Source organism: Suillus clintonianus (genome assembly GCF_016758775.1).
Source record: "Suillus clintonianus strain FC179 chromosome Unknown DEU56scaffold_181, whole genome shotgun sequence".
Lineage (NCBI taxonomy): Eukaryota > Fungi > Basidiomycota > Agaricomycetes > Boletales > Suillaceae > Suillus > Suillus clintonianus.
In genome coordinates, this window is record NW_024539405.1 from 23,973 (window position 1) to 40,860 (window position 16,888).

A 16,888-nucleotide genomic window follows, 5' to 3' on the forward strand; every position below is an offset into this window, starting at 1 on the left:
CCGGCAAGCATCACGGTTCGCGGAAGCAAAAAAGATTTCTTGGCTATTGGACCATTTCTAAAGCTTGTTTTCGTCATTGTTCTCACCGCTACATCTTGTCTCACAGCAGCATGAATGGTCAGCGGGGTGATGACTTGGACGATGACTTCGTGCCAGATGAGCTCGTAGCTACTTCTGGCGAGGAAGATAATGGTCCAGGAGACGATATAGGCGGTCTTCTCAGTGCAGATGAAGATGCCGAGGAAGTGGCCGTTGATATCAAGGAGAAATCAGCGACAGACAAGAAACGCAAGCGGAGGGAGAAGGAAAAGGAGCGCAAAATCAAGGTTTGTAGTATGCATCTATCGGCTCGTCGGTCTCTCACCGACGATCATTATCTTTCGCAGAAGAGGAAGTTGGCAGAAACAGTGGAGGTTATCGAACCTATTTCAGTGGCAGCGCAACCTGCTCACAAACTCGCAGACTATGTGACATCCATGCAAGCCAAAGCTTTCCCTGCAATGTCTGGGATAGAACTCGGTGACGTCTCGATCCCCGGTAAGCTCAACTACATTAGTCCTCACAGGATGATCTCAATTTAACAATCAGACAGAATCATCGATAGCGGATACGACGATATGGACGGGGTCGAGATCATTAGACAACCTGGTTGAATTCATTATCACAGGTGCCTCTTTTCATCTTACATCTCGCAAATTTACATTGATAATATTGTAGTTCTTCCGACATTACACACCCGATTGTCGCAAAGGTCCAAAGTTGCTGGAGCTCCAACCCTGCTGTTCATAGCTGGAGCCGCACTTCGGGTTGCCGATGCGACCAGAGTTCTCAGAGATAAGAAACTGCGTCGTGAGAAGGGTGCAGATGTAGCAAAGTTGTTTGCGAGACACTTTAAGCTGGAAGAGCACGTTTCTTATCTCAAGAGGTCAAAAATTGGTTCTGCTGTTGGCACTCCTGGAAGAATCGGGAAACTACTATGTGAAACTGGTGAGCTAAATACTATCTTGGAATACAACTCTCTCAAACTTTCTCAGACGCCCTCTCGGTGTCTCAGCTCACACACATTATCCTGGATATCTCATATCGGGATACAAAAAAAAGAAGCTTGTTAGATATCCCAGAGACTCGGGACGAAGTATTCAGAACTGTCCTGGGGGCGCCGAAGGTACTCAAGGGCCTTCAAGAGGGAAAAATCCAACTGGTGCTTCTCTAGTTGATCCCATAGGATTAAGTTAGAAGTACAATACCACAGTCTATATGCATAATGTAATGTGAGAGCAGCATTTGAGCAGCATCGCCTAAAAGCCCTTGGGATTGACTCTTAGTGTAAGCTAGCAAGTGAAGCACTTCAGTATACAACACCCAGTCAACGAGAACGAACTCACTCTAGTCCACTTGGGCACTTTGTGAATGCCCTTTCGATAGCCTTTAGAGGTTGCACTGAATACCGTGTATTTATCTTTGGGATCCATCTCATGCTCTTTAGGCAGCTGCAGTGCCCTTTCCTGAAAGTATCAAAAAAATTCAAGTCATATGAAACACAGGGAGAGCAATTCGACTAGCTCACCAACGCGCCGCACTGTATGCCACTGGCTTTGACCGTTTCAATGACTGCGTCTACTTTCTTTAGACGAGCACGCGCATTGGCTTTTCGCGTGATTGACAACTTCCATGGCGTTTTCCTACACAACAGATGATGAGCAAACTCTACGGAATGGACTACGCGGCTTACCAGAGCAGACCACCTAGATTCACCGACGTAGGACGGAAAGCACCAAACATTTCGTGTGCAAGCCAATTAATCAACTAGAAGCAGTTTAAGAGTTGTTGCCGACAAATGCCGAGCACCCTCATTTAGAACTCCGATAAGACTTATTGAACGGCGGTCAAGCTCTTCATTGACATCGCTCACGTCGACAACAACGTTGCAACCATGGCGGTAGAAACACAAACAATGACTGTCATGAACGGACATGCCTTCGATGGTGACGTCGACATGGCAAATGGCATTCGGGACCCTTCACTCAGGTTTACCAGTGGACTCATCCTGCCACCCCCAGAAATCAAATGTAAGGTCCTTCCATTATATACCACGTTCGTGTTCTGAAATCTGCCTGTTTGCAGCTGTCATCGACAGAACAGCATTGTTCGTCGCTCGGTCTGCGAACCCACCTCAGTTCGAGGATAAAATTCGCGAGAACCAGCGTCAGGATCCAAAGTTCTCGTTCCTCAACCCTGCGGATCCTTATCATGCTTACTATAGGCATCGCATGGAGAAGATAGAGGCTGGAGAGGAGCTGGAGGACACTTCGCAAGAAAAGGAAAAGGTGGACGGGGTAGAAGAAATACCAATGATTCCAGAAGATCTTGGTGTCGAACCACCTCAGCCGCAATTTGCCATGGACATGCCCAATGTTAGCCATATTGACTTGTGTGTTGCCTCGTCATATCTCGCAAGAACGTGGCTAATGATTTATGTCAGAGATATCATGAAACTGACTGCACTTTTCACTGCCCGTCGCGGACGGACGTTCTTGGCGACACTTTCGCAAAACGAGGGAAGGAACTATCAGTTCGACTTCCTGCGACCCACACATTCTCTCTTTGGTTGCTTCAACCGTCTCGTGGAGCAGTACCTCAAAATTTTGTATCCAGGTAAGGAGATGTTGGCGGAACTGAGTAACCGGGCGCAGGAAGGTGCGAAGGGGGCAGCGTTGGAGCAGTCAAGAAAACACGCCCGTTGGGAACGCTTGAAAAGGGAAAAGGATAAGAAGAGGCAAGATGACCAGGAAGCAGAGAAACGTACGTTGCTTTTCCCTCGTGCCAACAACCATTTATGATTGTTTTCTTTAGGTGCATTTGCTGAGATTGACTGGCATGACTATGCGATTGTTCAGACGATCGATTTCACGGTTGCTGACGCAAATTCAGAGCTGCCACCGCCAATGAGCGTGCAAGAAGTGGAGAGCATGACGCTTGCTCAAAAGAGAATGGCTGCTATGATCATGGAAAACACTGCGGATGAGATTGAGGCGCACAAGGCTAGACAGGCTGCAGCAGAAGCCGAGGCGGCTGCAGCTGTCAGTGGCGTTGGGCTTGGGGCTGTTGAAGACGAGGACGCTGCAATGGAGCAGAGTGATGACGAAGACGATGAAGCGCAACTGAGGAAGAAGAGTGAAGATGAGGAGAGAGTGAGGGAACTTGAGCGCGCCCGCGCAATACAAGCAAGTGCCAGCATTTCAGGACCCATGAAGATCAGGACAGACTATGTTCCAAAACGTATGTTGTCAGTGTTGTTCCCTCTGACAGTCAACTTACCTTGAATATTACAGTTGGTGCTAAGAAGGGAGCTGCCCTCACGACGTGCACGATTTGTGGACAGCATATTCCTGTTGACGAACTTGATGAGCACATGCGTATTGAACTGCTGGATCCCAAGTGGAAGTCTCACCGTGATAATCTCGAAGCTCGTAAGGCTCAAGCGTCCGAGCTTTTGCGTGGTGCAAACGTGGTATCGTCACTCAAAAACTTGGCCCGTACGCGTGTGGACATCTTCGGTGCCGAGGCGGAAGAGGAAAGGCGGAAGAAAGAGGAAGAAGAAGAGAGGGAACGCCGAAAAGAGAGGGAGAAAGTTGTGTGGGATGGTCACACTGCGACGAAGGTTTCCACGATGGACAAGTATTCGACCAACGTCAATTTCGACGAGCAAATTGCTGCGATTCATCGTGCAAAGGGTCTTGGACCCCAGGATGCCAATGCGATCGGCCCTGGAATTGGCCCTGTATCAGCCCCTCCACCTGCAATGACGGGTCTCCCTCCTCCTCATGCTTCATTACCTGCCCCTCCTGTGCAATCATCCGGGTCCGCTTCTTACTCTTCCGCTACTGTTTCATCTGGGCCACAACCTGCATCGGCATATCCGCCTCAGGCACCGCCGGTCATGCTCCCACCCCTTCACTATCAAGGCCTCGACTCTGCGCAGCCGTTCGGTTACCAGCCCCCTGCGGCAGGGATGCATCCTTCTCGCATGGCTGGTATGATGGCCGGTGGTGTGGGAACGCCGCCACACGCAGGTATGGTGCGGAACGCGGACGAGATGGAAGGACTAGAAGAGCAACCCGCTATCAAACGGCAAAAGATTGCGAAACTGCCTGGTGGTGCCTTGTATCCCGAAGCAGACTGGACTGCTATGCATCCTTATACCATATCGCTATCGGTGCAACTTCCCAACGACCCGTCCAAGCCGGAATGGAAACTTAACGGGCAGACAGTCACTGTTACCGATCTTCCTCTGACTCTGCTTGTTTCAACGCTGCGTGATCGGATAAATCAAGTTCTGGGCAGCAATCTTCCACTTTCTAAAGTTCGAATATCGTATGCGGGTAAGATGCTGACGAACAATAGTACTATCGCGAGCCATAACTTGGAGGAGGATGATCTTGTTGTGCTTAGTATCACTGCTGGTAAGAAGAAGTGATTGTTTGTACATTTATTCTTGTAACATAGGGTGCATAATTCTATGAAGACATGGTGTGCTTTGTGAAGTATGTGGTTGTGGTACAATACATAGTAAGAGTGTTTAAAGTAAAGTAAATCAAGATTGGAAGATGAGGACGCGACAAGTTAAAACCCAATGAAACCTAAGACCCAATAAAAAATAACCTAAGACCCAAAAGAAACTAAAGAAGGCCGCTGATACGTAAACCCGCGATGACGCTCTACTCATACCCGCCGCCGGGTGTCTTGGTCGGCAATAGCAACCATAGATGGTGTTGAAGGAGTCGACCATGAACGATGCAAGGAAGGTCTAGGAGATAAAGAGCCCCCTGAAGATGATGGTGATGGATCCTCCCGTGATGACTCCCACTGCTTCTGCACTGAGGTGGCTGGCAGCGACACCGCACTCAAAAGCTTTTCATCAAAAGTGTCCTGCTCCCTGTTTAATGGCACCATGTCTCTCAACCATTCGTCATCCTCCTGGGAAGGGGTCGTCAGGATAGCTGGTTTTCGGCGAAATACGCTGTACGGTGACGAGAGGTGAGGGGAATTTGCAAGGGATGGAGGTACCGGCGTGGGATCGCACTGCTTTGGGATGTGCAGCGATACGGATCTGGTTTTGCGGGTGTTTCGTGAGGGAGCGTCAGACATGTTCGACGACGGTGACTACGACGACAAGTCAGGGGACAAGTTGCAGTAGGAGATTGCTTCAGAAGTTTGATTTTTAAAGGCAGAGGGGGTCTCAGCCTGGTCTTGATACATATCATCACGTACCTCGGAGGTAAAACCAAATATAGTATTAATAATCAATTATAGATCTTCTTTAGATCCAAGACCCTCCGACCAGGCAAATTCCGGGCGTAACACATTCGGCAACTACTGACGGCAGCACTTCCCCAGGGAATCCCCGCACACAAATGACAAATTTTAGTTAACATAATGATCGAGTCCTCGGAAAAAATAATGGTAACCTAGTCATTCATCTAGAGCGTACAGGAAACTATACTTACAAAAGTTCAAATCACAAAACTCGACGGCAGAGTAACGCTAAAACTAGCACAAGCAGCACGCAAATCGCGGTATCAAGTATTAGGGGAGGCCGGTGCGAACTACGACGCATAAATTGCGCAGTTCCTCCACCCATGCGCATTTGTCTCTCTTCTTCGATCCTATCGGTCTGACGGACAGGAGTAGGTACCATTGGGGTGGTCGAGCTGTCTTGGACAACTTCCACCTCCGCGGTGACAGTAGGTGGGGCCGACGACGGTGACAGCACGTTGACATGCTTCGATGACGATCCCTCCCGGGGATCAGGCAGATGCTCTAGATTACATTGGCTACATTGTGGGCAAACCCACTCCCGTGACCTTAATGAGTGGCGTTAAGATTCATTAAGTGCAATCTAGACCGATGCTTACAGTTGAGCCAGACGCTTGCGTTCCGAGATGGGATATTCGACGGAACCAACACCAGTAGCTGCCTGACCCTTCAGAGGGAAAAATCCTTGGAGTCCGATTATAGCTATAAATGCAAAAGGTAAGGCGCACCAACGCCGAGTCAAAATACAGAAATAATACCTGTGCGGACACCCCATGCAGGCTGCCATTCCTCTTCATGGTCTGGAGTACAACAGACATTAGTAAATCGACACGACAACACCGCAGGAGATAACCAACAATTTGTAAAGCTGATGCATATCTGATCCACGGGACCTCAATATAATTCTAGCGTCTTATTGGCAAGGGGCTTACCTTGGTATTTAATTCGAACCGTCCATTGGGCGTGAGCATCATCAGAGAAGGCGGTCGGAAGGGGTATTCTGCTGGAAGCACTATTCGGAAATGATACAGACCACCTTCAAATTCTGTACCAGCGGGGCCACGAAGTGTGCAATGCCATTCCTGCAATCTATCATTCGAAATGCAAACTTACTATCGGGAAACGTCACATACAAAAATATCATCCTATGGTTACAGAATCCAGACGTATATGTCGGCGGGGATAAGAGACTCGTGCGTGTGAGGAGCACGCACCTCAAGAGGAACTGCATGGTAATCGGTGCAGGGATCGTTTGCAAGCTCCCTCGCCTCTTGCATTATTCGCTTTACAGCTATATGGGGGGCCGCTCAAATGCTGCTAGAAGTAAGCACTATAATGTGACGCACCGGAATTGTTCTTATTGAGTGCAGGCATCGCCTTGGCGCTTCAGCTGTAGCGAGAATATGCTACGGACTTGCAATTCACGACTATGCCAATGATAAAACAGGCTATCAGCTCAAGCTGGAGGTAGTGAGAATCAGCAAAGATGTTTGTAGACGTGGAAGGATTCAGATGGGTGGGCTATTCTGAAACGCCGTAATGGCATCACGTACCTCTGACTACTGAGGTCACGTGTATTGAATTTTCAGGTGTTCAGAGTCTGCTTTCGAACCCTTGGTCACGACAAGCCTTGTTCTCCTTTCGCGCAAACCTAAACGATCTCGGTGTTTCTGTAGCGTGGGTGGAGTACTAGGTCGGCAAATACAGCACAATGACGGTACACATCGCCAAGGTCAAAGTCAGACCTCGGAAAAGTGAGTCCCCAAAATATCCTCTTTGCGCAGGTCATTTAACCAATGCTATGCACAGACTTACCCCCCAGTGTGTGTGCAGTGGAGCTCTCAAATATGTTAGGGTGCTGGGCAGCAACAGGTGACATGCTAGCAAGCAATCAATGTCAGGTGGCTGCCGAGACTTTGTTTCAATGCATGCGGACGGCAGTAAGTTTGCCCTCTGGACAGGCGTGTTCAAGTGTATAACGTATTCACCGCCCTACTTTTGCAGCCTGTCCGCGGCAAACAACCTAGATCGTCGATAAATTACCACCTCGCTAGACTGGGCAAAAACTCCAAATAGCCTGTACTTTATCTGCATAATTTACTGTTACATAGAAAGCATATGCATGCGAATGCGACTGAGACTACGATGTAATTGTAGCATAATACAGACAAACGAGATCGCAAGAAAAAGAAAAAGACAGAAAAAACATGGGAAGACTAGATGACGAACGATAACGAAGGCTAGACAAAAAATGCCAAAATAAAACGGAAACACTATCGGGGGCTTATCAAGGGCTTCGAGGAGGACGACTGCGTAGGGGGTTTCGCCATCTCTTGCTGTCGTTGCCATATTAGCTCTGCCCATAATGGATTCGGCGGGATGTGGCCGACGAGTGCACGAAATACGTCCAGCCTAGCAGGAAATGTCAGACAGATAGTGTGCATGAACGAGGTTGGACATACCATTTCGCCTTCTCATCGTCCGTGTCTGCAAAGAAAAATATTTCCTGGTTTCCAGGAAATATGAGACGGAAGGAACGCTCGACTGTGATCATCCCGCCGTAATCGTCTACTGACTGAGCTCCAGGACTGAGAGCCCTCGTACGCGTATCTTGGTTATCCTCGACTGCAATGGCTTTCTTAAGGTTGATGGTGGCCGTTGCCTTCTTAGTGACATCATTAAATGCAACAAGGTTCGCGCCAATCACACGAAGCCGTCGACGCCGCCATGTCTACAATGAAACTAAGTGACTCTTCATGAGACGATTAAAAGAAAATTCACGTACCATGCAATCTCCTCCATTCTGCGTCAGGGTACCTTCAAAGTAGGTAACTTTATGCCAGGCGACATGTCTCAAACCCCGATGGCAGTCTTCAAGACTCTGCGGAAGTTGATTGCTCAGAACACCAGGTAGAGGTGGAAGTCTAAACATCTGCAAAACGATCTCTCCCAGCTCCATGGTGGTTGGACCCCCTGAAGCTTCGACGCGCTGTCCGATTAGTGGGTAGCTAGTCTCAAAAAGTCGAGTATCACATCTCGCAGCAACATCTTTGAATGAAATCAATGCACGTGCAAGGGTTCCATCTTGTTTGAGGTACCGTGCAAGATTATCTGGGAGTTTGAAAGGAGGGGTGGGTGGTGGTGGGGGTGTCGCACGCAGTTGCTTTTTGGGTGATGAGGAGAAGAAGCTGAGCATGCCGCCCCTAGACTTGGGTGCAGATATTGTGGGTTGCACAGGAGGAGCAGGCGGTGGCACAAGAGCCTGTAATTGGGCGGTGATGTGTGGATCACGGCGGACTTTGAGGGTGAGAGTGAACTCCAGCTTATTGTGCTCGATACTGTCACGGCATTAGCACAATCTACAGATCAATAGCGACAAACTTACAGCTCAAACTCTTGATCGATGCGCGGATCTTTGGATAGACGGGTTTCTGGAGTGGTGACAAAATGTATTCCGTTGTTCAAGGTACATGTGAGAGCTGTAGCTTGTTGGGGCATGGGCACATTCAAGCCGCGAACACCAAGGACTGCACATCGATAATCTCATGAGCTATAGCTCCCAAGGATAATGTGATTTTACTGACCTCTGACAAACACTTTGCCATGGGCCTTTCCAGGCTTTTCCATTGACCGATATTCCTTGATTTGCTTGGAATATTCATTCTAGAACAATAAACGTCAGAATCAATTGCAGAAGAGGCAAAGCAATCATATTACCATGTCTGATGGTCGTCGGACGGCCTTCCAAGCCTTTCCACCGTTCACGTCACCAGCAAGTGACATATGAGAGACCTGCTCAGTATCTGCAGATGCAAAAATCGCCTCATGCTCCCGGATACGATATTTCTGCACAAAGATCAACATGAGCACCTCAGCATGCATAACAAAACCAATGAACTCACCCCTTTCCTATGCTCAGGGTCAAGTTTATTTAACTCTTTCGAGATGCTGTCGGCTAGAAGGTCGCCTTCAGTGTCGGAGATACCGAGGTCGAGGAGCATATCTCTTTTCGTCATGGCCCCAGCGTCACCAGTACTCCGACTCCGCCGACGTGAAGGTCTGCCAGCGGGCGCTGCACGGGGCGGGGTATAATATCCCAGCGACTCGTCATCGTCTCGTCTTCGCGCCGCACGGCGCTTCTCGAGTATAAGTTCCTCTCTCTCGCGTATCGCATACTTCGTCTGCGACCCGGGTTGTTCCTCTGCTGCCACGGGGCTGCTAAACGCAGGGGCAGTATAGACAATCGAGTCTGTCGCCGCCCGTTGCAACGGTGCCGCCCGTGGCCGCACGGCATGGTTGTCCATGGACATGGACATCGACGCATCAAAGTCCGTCTCCGTGCACATAGACTCGTCACCCGCACCAAAGCTGTTGTCGAATTGCCCTGCTTTGATGCCTTCAGTGACGGATTCAACGCGCATGTGTGAGGGCCTTCTCGGGCTTGAGCTCGCACTCGCCGTGCCCTTGACGTCGTCCATGAGTCTGTCGAGGGCCGAGCGCATCTCGCTGAACTGGACGGAGTTCACCGAGTCACCAAGACCTGGACGAAGACTGAGGCTGCCAGTAAGGTCGAAACTCGCATCAAGAGACGAACCAAAGTTCGTAGGTGGTTGAGCAAGAATGTCGAGGGAGCTCCTTGTGATATCAGGATTCGGGGATCCCTGCTGACTTACTGCAACAGCCACAGAGTTAAGCGTGCATTTCTCTGCAGTCTGGATAGTCGCAAGCTCGGCGCTGATATCCGTCATCACCGACATCGACTCCACGCGTTTCTCCCGCTCATTATCTTCTTCAGTCTCTGCACCAGCGATAATGGTGTTCACCTGGGGAAAGTCACGGGGGACGATTTGTTGGGGAGGCTGTGCGTCAGCAGCTTGCTCAGCTACACTACCCGACACCAGAAGACTGTCCGCACTGCGATTTCGCGTGAGACGCATCTGCATATCCTCGTCGAGGGCGGAGCGCACCTCGCCCAGCTGCACGGAGCTCATGGAGTCACCAAGACCTGCGCCGAGGTCAAAGCTGCTAGAAACGTCAAACCCCCTGTCAAGAGGTGAACCAATGTCTGTGGGTGGCTGAGAACTAAGTTGAGTAGGGCTCCTCGGCCGCATAAGATTGGGACTCGGAGACCCTCGCTCTGCAGCTCGAAGATTTGCAAGCTCGGCACTAATATCCACCATCACCGACATCGACCCAGCACGTTCCTCCTGCTCTTCATCTTCTTCAGCCTCTGCATCGGCAATGTCGTTGTCATGGGACTCAGTTCGTTTTGGAAGTTGTGTGTCCGAGTCTTGCTGAGACATGCCACCCGACGTCATAGGACTATCCGTACTGCGTCTCATGAGGCGTGTCTGGATATCCTCTCTGCTGATGCGTATCCTTGGGGCGCGCCCTGCGCTGCCATCAATGGAAAGGTTAGGCGAACTCGCGGACTCGCAGAGCGGTGAGCCTTGGCGTAGGGCAGGTGACTCCTGGCGGACGACTGGTGGAACAATGGGTGAAGGGGGGTTCTGAGCGGAGCCAACGAACTCCAGGAGCTCAGAGGGAATCGGGTCGAATATTGCGGCTGGCTGCTCGCTGTGATCAGGACTGCCATAACCATCTTCATCAGAATAGAAGGCATCATCTTGGCCTTCTTCACGGTCCAATTCCATGACATCACCATACGGGCGGACGGTTGGCGGACTGGTAGGTGACGGGATACTCAGAGGGGGGGTTACTAACTCTAAGAGCTCAGAAGGAAGTGAACCGAATATTGCGGCTGCCTGATCGCGGTGGTCAGGATCAGGGGTGCCATAGTCATCTTCATCAGAATAGAAGGGATCATTTTCGCCTTCCACGCGGTCAAATTCAAGGACATCACAACGTTCTTTCCATCTCACTCGTCTCTGGCGCTTGCGTTCGAGTGAGGGATGGTCAGCAGTTCGAGGACCATGAAAACGTTTGTTAACGAGCGATGAGCGGGTGGGGGTAATCGCCTTCGGTGGATTTGCACTTCTATTAGGGGAAGGCCCCGGAATTGGTGGAATAGGAATAGGGATGGCCTTGGGAGGTACGGGGGGTGGTGTTTCTTCCTGAGCGCCAGGAGGACGTTTGAAGGGGCTCTTTGTTACAGGCTCCGTATCTATGAGTCCCTGGTAGACCTTGGATTGACGGCGCTCCCGCTTGAGGGCAAATGGACGCTCGTTTTCAGCTTGGTCATGCATAGAGTCGGGGCGGGGGCGCTTCTCGCCACTGACCCTACGTGGCGTGGGTCTAGGGAGGGGGATGCTGCTGTGTGAAGAAGTGGAGGGTCTGGGTGGTGTTGGAATTTGAGACTTGAAAGGAGATTTGGAAACAAGATTGTTATTTCTGAGATGTTTGTAACTGGATGAAGATCGACGTGCGACAAGAGGGAAAGCTGGTTTGGAGCTATCACGCTTTGCAATCCGAAGAGGCGTTGTGCCCGTGCTAGTTATTGGTGAAGAAGACTTGCTCCAACCCATGGCGGAATTGCGACGAATAGACGATTGAACAGGATCAGAGTTGGAAAGAAGGTGGTCCAACGATTGTGGGGACGCTGTGGAATTTATTTGTGCGCTCATTGTGAGCGCTAATATGATGTGGTTTACCACCGGTGTCGTCACTATCGTAACCGTTGAGCTCGGTGGTGAGCTCGTCGTTGGGGTCGTTGCCGATGGCGGAAGCGCCTCGGTTGTGGTAATGAACAGAGTTTAAGAAGTCAGTCAACAAACTCACCGTGGGAATTTACCCTCACGCGTCGGTACACGTGATCGCGAAGTCCACCTTGTGGACGACGTGCCAAGTAAAAGTTGAAAACCCTTTTGAACAGGACTTAACATGCCGTGGTTGTAAGTGTTCTTGCAGCAGGCTTAATACCGCACAGACGTGCCTCGACTTTCGGCCATTACTTTTCATGGGACGGTTCTGTCGTTCCAATGGACTAGCCTGGCACCTCTTACCAAGGCAGCAGGCCGGTCGCTGGGACCTGGGTGCTGCCCTTGATGATGGAAGCGAAGATAGAGATTCCAAGAGATGTGAGAACAGCAACGATGAGGTTGCAAACGCCTCAACCAGCAGTCGGGGATATGGCGAATTCTTACCTTCTATAACCCCACGTCTCAGATGTCAACATTTTCATCAACTTCGACCGTTCTGATACCAACGTTACCATGTATAAGGTTGAAGTTGGCTCTCCCAACAAGCAACTTCTGTTATCGCGGATCACAAAGAAAATTCTTTTCAGGGTGTTAAACATGTCCCATCGTCTCCTATACACATATTTATCCAATGTGTACGCCGTGGAGCTTGCAGGTGTTGTGCCAGCAGCCACATCAACAGGCGGCGATATGCTAACAAACATCAGGCTGCGGCCAGGACCTGTGTTTATGTTATGCATATGGACCGCAGTAAGTGCTCTCTGGGCGTATTCAATGTGTTCACAACCCTATTTTGCAGCTTGTCCGCGGTAAACTAGCTAGATCTTCGATAAATTATCACCTGGCTAGAGTGTGCAGGTACTCCAAATACCCCTTTACTTCTATCTGTAGTTCCCCACGCCTAACAGTTCATGCTTGTACCACGCGAATTCCAGCAATGCTTTTCTCCGTAATTCTACAGCACGCGACTGACACGCATTTTCCTCTTTAAAGGAGAAAATTCGCTTGCTGTGTTATTAGGGGTGATTGTAGCGAGCGGTAAACGAGAAGACTGGAGTCGCCACTCACACGGTTGTGGGTCACTGAACTTCTTTGTATTGAATCGCTTGACACCCACGGAACAAGTTTGGGCAGACAGTAGATATTGGGGTTTGTTTCTCGTAAGTCTCCGCACTTGTCGGACTTTGCTTTCCTCCAATTTCAAGTCAGCGGCGTAGCAGCACTCTGGAGGTGCGTGTATAACAGCTTTTCAAGTTGCATTTGCAGCATTGAGGTAACGTTTACTCCTTCTGACTGCGCAGTGTGCATTGTGTGCAAGTGCTCAGCGAGCTGGTGCTGTGGTTAAGTAACGCCCCGAAATGGAAGGCAGTCCGCTTAACGGCACGCTTGGTCCAGTACAAATTAAGGACTCCTGAGTCCACGAGAATACCTCACTTATTCCCCCCTTCCCAATGAGAGTTTCATGTCCAACCACCATAGAAAGGTCGCTGTTTTCTGGGACTATGGTGAGTTTCTACGTAGCTGCCTCTGATGGCTCATGAGGTATATCCTCCGTCAGAAAATTGTAGTCCTCCCTTGAATTCCCAAGGACATGCCATTGTAAATGGCATCCGACGAATTGCGCATGTTTTTGGAAACGTAACGTCGTTCAAAACATACTTTGACATGTCCTCGCAATCCTCCCCCAAGTCTGTCGGGTTTCGCTCTGACCTCCAGTCCTCTGGGGTGTCCATAATCGACTGCCCCCACAACGGCAAGAAAGAGGTAGTGGACAAGATGATTCTTGGTGTGTATTTTGTGAGGCACCCGTAGCTTGCACTATGAACTTTATTGCTAGTGGATATGATTGCATTTGCCGTCGATAACCCTTCACCTGCCACCATTATCCTGATAGCCGGTGACCGTGATTACGCTTATGCTGTATCAACCCTCCGCCTTCGACAATATACTGTCGTTCTTATCGTACCACCAGCGCCAAACATTCCTCAGAGTCTGGAGTCTCAGGCCTCTGTCGTGGTGGACTGGAATTTTGCCATTCTTGGAAAGCGCACAGAAGCCGACACATTGCCGGTACGGCAACCTTATCGCAACCTCGACGAGGATATCGTAGAGCGGTTATCACGCGAAATTTGTGATTCAAGTGAAGATCCTGCTGTCACCCTCATCTCCTCGAATCTCCCCGCAACACCATCCCATACTCGGCGTGTCAGTGCAGCAGAGCTGCTGCAGCCATCAGTATTTGAACAGAATACAGACCCAACATCAGGTGATGCCACTCTGCCTGCCTCGACGTGCACGCCAAAGAAGGTTGCTAGCACAATCTCTGAGGCGCCTGCACGTTCTAGATTTGATTCTGTAGCGTCACGGGCTAGATCCGCGACACAGTCGACGCAGGCTGTCCCAGACGTCGATCAAGGCCCAGGTTTCTCTTTCAAAGAGCACAATACATTTTCAGATGAAAGTCTCGAGTACTATGTTAACCCAGTTCAAGATCCATTCGCCAAAGTCCTCTCGGGACTGGATCGCAACCAGAACATTGCAGAGTCTGGCCTACCACCAGCTCCAGGCCCAATTAACTTCCTATCATCTCCACCACCCGCTGTCACGTACAACATAGGTTTAAACAATGCTCCCCTCGCCTCTCCCTCACACACCCGCACCATCTCGGGAGGTACTCCCATCTCGTACAGCAACACACCTCAGAATGCCGCGCCTTCTGCGGTGCCCTCGTCACCTGTATCCTCACGGGGGCGGAATGATGACATTACTGCACCGAACTCAACACACTTCGACCCTACCTCGGCCATGCTGGATAATCGTATCGTTGAGTCGGATGAAGCGGCGCTTCTGGATGCCTTTGGATATAGTAACGAAGACGGAGACGACACAAGTAGTAATGACGAGTTCGACGCCTCGACTGGCAGTCCAATTTTTTCCAGGGTCGACGATCCCTTGCGCACACAGGTTGCGAGCTCTCCGTCTGTTTCTCTCCCCACCCCTGCACCTTCTGTAATTCCCATATCTCCGACGTCATCGTCAGCACCATCTCCGTCGACACCGTCTTCGCTGACTTTGACTGTCTCCGATTCCGACGCTAGTACGCCTTACGTCGATGTCGGCTTACAACAAGCAACGTCTGTTATCAATGATGACAAAGACAATCATTCTTCAGGGCGTCAGGCGCCTCTGACCGAGTCCATGAAAGATGCGATCCGACTCATTACACCCCCACAATTCCTCCCACTGATCGATCTGCTTTTGCTGGCGATGTCGAAAGGGGAAACGAAATCATCAAGGTCTACGATTGCTGTTGACTTGGTCAAGTCTGACAAGAATGCATACAAGCGCGCCGGGGTGACCAGGTTCAGTCATTATACTGCGCTAGCAGAACAAGCTTCTCTTGTGAAGCTTACTGCGCGGGATGGCGCCACATGGATAGCGCTCCATCCGAATCTGTTTAGACAGAACATCGACTCGGATCCCGAGTCATCATACACCCCATCGACTGTCCATATTAATGACTCCCCTACACCACCGGATAACATTACTTATAACAAGACTCCAGCTCCATCTTCAGCAGCTACGCCACCACCGACCGCCGCGTCGCCTTTGACCACTAGAACATCCGCATTGAACCCAAACGCTTCACCTTTCATGACAGTCGTGCCGATCCCGCTGTGCTTCCAGCCGCTCGTTGCCTGCCTGGCGAAAGTTCACAGGAATGGGATAGCGGAGCCTCTTCGTTCAGCAGTTGGCCAAGTGCTTGGGTTCAAAGTATATTCTCAAGCTGGCGCGGCCAGTCTGAAAGAATATATTGCTCAAGCCATGGACGCCGGCGTTGTGGAATGTGGAGGAGGCAATGGTTATGATTGGGTGAAACTTCATCCTGATGTGCGAAGTGGAAAGCGTTCTTGTTAGTTTGATTTAATGTCTTTTGTGTGTTGCGGTTCAAGTTCATCATCTGTTGTACGAGTATATATGTACCCGGGAATCAAGCGTGTCCCAGCCGAGGGCTGTATTTCATGAAAAGGAAGCCGACACACAAGTGACGTCCTTATCCTGTTTTTAAAGCTTCGGCGAGGTTTGAGACAATATTTTACCTTCCGTCCTGTTCTAGTGGGGTACATCTAACCGCCCTGACCAGTATTTCAACAGTGGCATTTTGCTGGATGTACTGACGAAGCCCGACTTCTAACTCGTCAGAAGAGCATACCACTACGACTTGATGGGCTCAGTGATCGGGAAGGGAGAAACGCATTAATGAGGGTTCACCTATATTATGTGACTCCCACTAAAGTCATCTTGTCGTTCATCGAAACCAAAAGAACACCGAGTCGACTCTGCTGTATTCCATGTCTTCTAAGTCGATAACAATTGCGAGGTTTTGTCGCTGATGGGACATATATTCCCAGTCCACGCAAGTTAATAGTAATGCTATGCAGAAGGCGCAAAGCCCACAGGTGTTATGCAAGTCGCTCAAGATGCGTAACAAACGCGAGAAATATTGATGCTGAGTACTAGTGAGGTTTTAGTAAAAGAATATTAATAGGGTTCGGTCAATCGGAAGGGTCTTGAATGAAAAACGAAAATGCACATGTGACCTAGCTGGTTAACAGTTTTATGATCAAATGTGCACCAAAGTCCTCGAGAAAACTTTCATTGCAATACACCCGCGACCATTTCCAGCAACGCCATTCTCAACGTCCTTCGCGATGACCTGCTGCATTGGCCTGTTTTTATTTATTTGACGCCATCGTCATTAATGACAACGAACCAGTGTGAAATGAAGAGCACGTCCCGGGCGTCGTCGAGCAAATTGGTGATGACCAAGCAACGTCTTCGAGACTTAGACAGCCTCCTACTAGTAGTCCGTCCATCCATTTGTTCGACTGCTGTTCGAGTCCTGTAGTAAT

At 49.9% G+C, this 16,888-nt stretch overlaps 9 protein-coding genes across 9 annotated transcripts; 4 read left to right on the top strand and 5 right to left on the bottom strand.

The window, feature by feature from the left end:
* Window positions 1-110: 110 nt before the first annotated feature.
* DEU56DRAFT_749261 (U3-containing 90S pre-ribosomal complex subunit-domain containing protein) lies at window positions 111-1,213 on the top strand (the record flags this gene model as incomplete). The annotated part of the gene is made up of 5 exons (XM_041349423.1): window positions 111-326; window positions 387-537; window positions 593-667; window positions 718-987; window positions 1,035-1,213. The coding sequence occupies 5 exons, from the start codon at window positions 111-113 to the stop codon at window positions 1,211-1,213; spliced, it is 891 nt and encodes a 296-aa protein (XP_041201229.1).
* An 85-nt stretch (window positions 1,214-1,298) lies between these two features.
* Window positions 1,299-1,782, bottom strand: DEU56DRAFT_761991 (mitochondrial 54S ribosomal protein YmL31; the record flags this gene model as incomplete). The annotated part of the gene is made up of 4 exons (XM_041350613.1): window positions 1,299-1,331; window positions 1,386-1,505; window positions 1,568-1,682; window positions 1,733-1,782. 4 exons carry the CDS (start codon window positions 1,780-1,782, stop codon window positions 1,299-1,301), a joined length of 318 nt encoding a protein of 105 aa, XP_041201230.1.
* Window positions 1,783-1,906: 124 nt separating this feature from the next.
* Window positions 1,907-4,548, top strand: DEU56DRAFT_866716 (Pre-mRNA splicing factor PRP21 like protein-domain-containing protein). Its single transcript, XM_041355399.1, has 5 exons — window positions 1,907-2,069; window positions 2,125-2,431; window positions 2,483-2,802; window positions 2,854-3,279; window positions 3,333-4,548. Exons 1-5 carry the CDS (start codon window positions 1,934-1,936, stop codon window positions 4,475-4,477), a joined length of 2,334 nt encoding a protein of 777 aa, XP_041201231.1. The 5' UTR covers window positions 1,907-1,933; the 3' UTR covers window positions 4,478-4,548.
* DEU56DRAFT_842537 (uncharacterized protein) lies at window positions 4,549-5,276 on the bottom strand. The gene has a single exon (XM_041355041.1). It carries the CDS (start codon window positions 5,146-5,148, stop codon window positions 4,723-4,725), a length of 426 nt encoding a protein of 141 aa, XP_041201232.1. The 5' UTR covers window positions 5,149-5,276; the 3' UTR covers window positions 4,549-4,722.
* Window positions 5,277-5,438: 162 nt separating this feature from the next.
* DEU56DRAFT_842539 (UBC-like protein) lies at window positions 5,439-6,904 on the bottom strand. The gene is made up of 8 exons (XM_041355042.1): window positions 6,663-6,904; window positions 6,531-6,607; window positions 6,450-6,461; window positions 6,249-6,398; window positions 6,174-6,195; window positions 6,075-6,116; window positions 5,916-6,018; window positions 5,439-5,864 (listed from the first exon to the last, which is right to left on the bottom strand). The coding sequence occupies exons 1-8, from the start codon at window positions 6,688-6,690 to the stop codon at window positions 5,519-5,521; spliced, it is 780 nt and encodes a 259-aa protein (XP_041201233.1). The 5' UTR covers window positions 6,691-6,904; the 3' UTR covers window positions 5,439-5,518.
* Window positions 6,905-7,027: 123 nt separating this feature from the next.
* DEU56DRAFT_749278 (uncharacterized protein) lies at window positions 7,028-7,392 on the top strand (the record flags this gene model as incomplete). Its single annotated transcript, XM_041349426.1, has 3 exons — window positions 7,028-7,070; window positions 7,126-7,256; window positions 7,321-7,392. 3 exons carry the CDS (start codon window positions 7,028-7,030, stop codon window positions 7,390-7,392), a joined length of 246 nt encoding a protein of 81 aa, XP_041201234.1.
* Window positions 7,393-7,589: 197 nt separating this feature from the next.
* On the bottom strand, window positions 7,590-9,036 carry DEU56DRAFT_874360 (uncharacterized protein; the record flags this gene model as incomplete). The annotated part of the gene is made up of 6 exons (XM_041355949.1): window positions 7,590-7,728; window positions 7,779-8,047; window positions 8,102-8,654; window positions 8,702-8,843; window positions 8,901-8,979; window positions 9,034-9,036. 6 exons carry the CDS (start codon window positions 9,034-9,036, stop codon window positions 7,590-7,592), a joined length of 1,185 nt encoding a protein of 394 aa, XP_041201235.1.
* Window positions 9,037-11,114: 2,078 nt separating this feature from the next.
* DEU56DRAFT_749270 (uncharacterized protein) lies at window positions 11,115-11,900 on the bottom strand (the record flags this gene model as incomplete). Its single annotated transcript, XM_041349425.1, has 1 exon — window positions 11,115-11,900. A coding segment is annotated over one exon (786 nt), but the record flags the coding sequence as incomplete, so codon positions are not given.
* Window positions 11,901-13,329: 1,429 nt separating this feature from the next.
* Window positions 13,330-16,268, top strand: DEU56DRAFT_896369 (NYN domain-containing protein). The gene is made up of 4 exons (XM_041356418.1): window positions 13,330-13,480; window positions 13,534-13,761; window positions 13,813-14,045; window positions 14,679-16,268. The coding sequence occupies exons 1-4, from the start codon at window positions 13,438-13,440 to the stop codon at window positions 15,891-15,893; spliced, it is 1,719 nt and encodes a 572-aa protein (XP_041201237.1). The 5' UTR covers window positions 13,330-13,437; the 3' UTR covers window positions 15,894-16,268.
* Window positions 16,269-16,888: the final 620 nt, after the last annotated feature.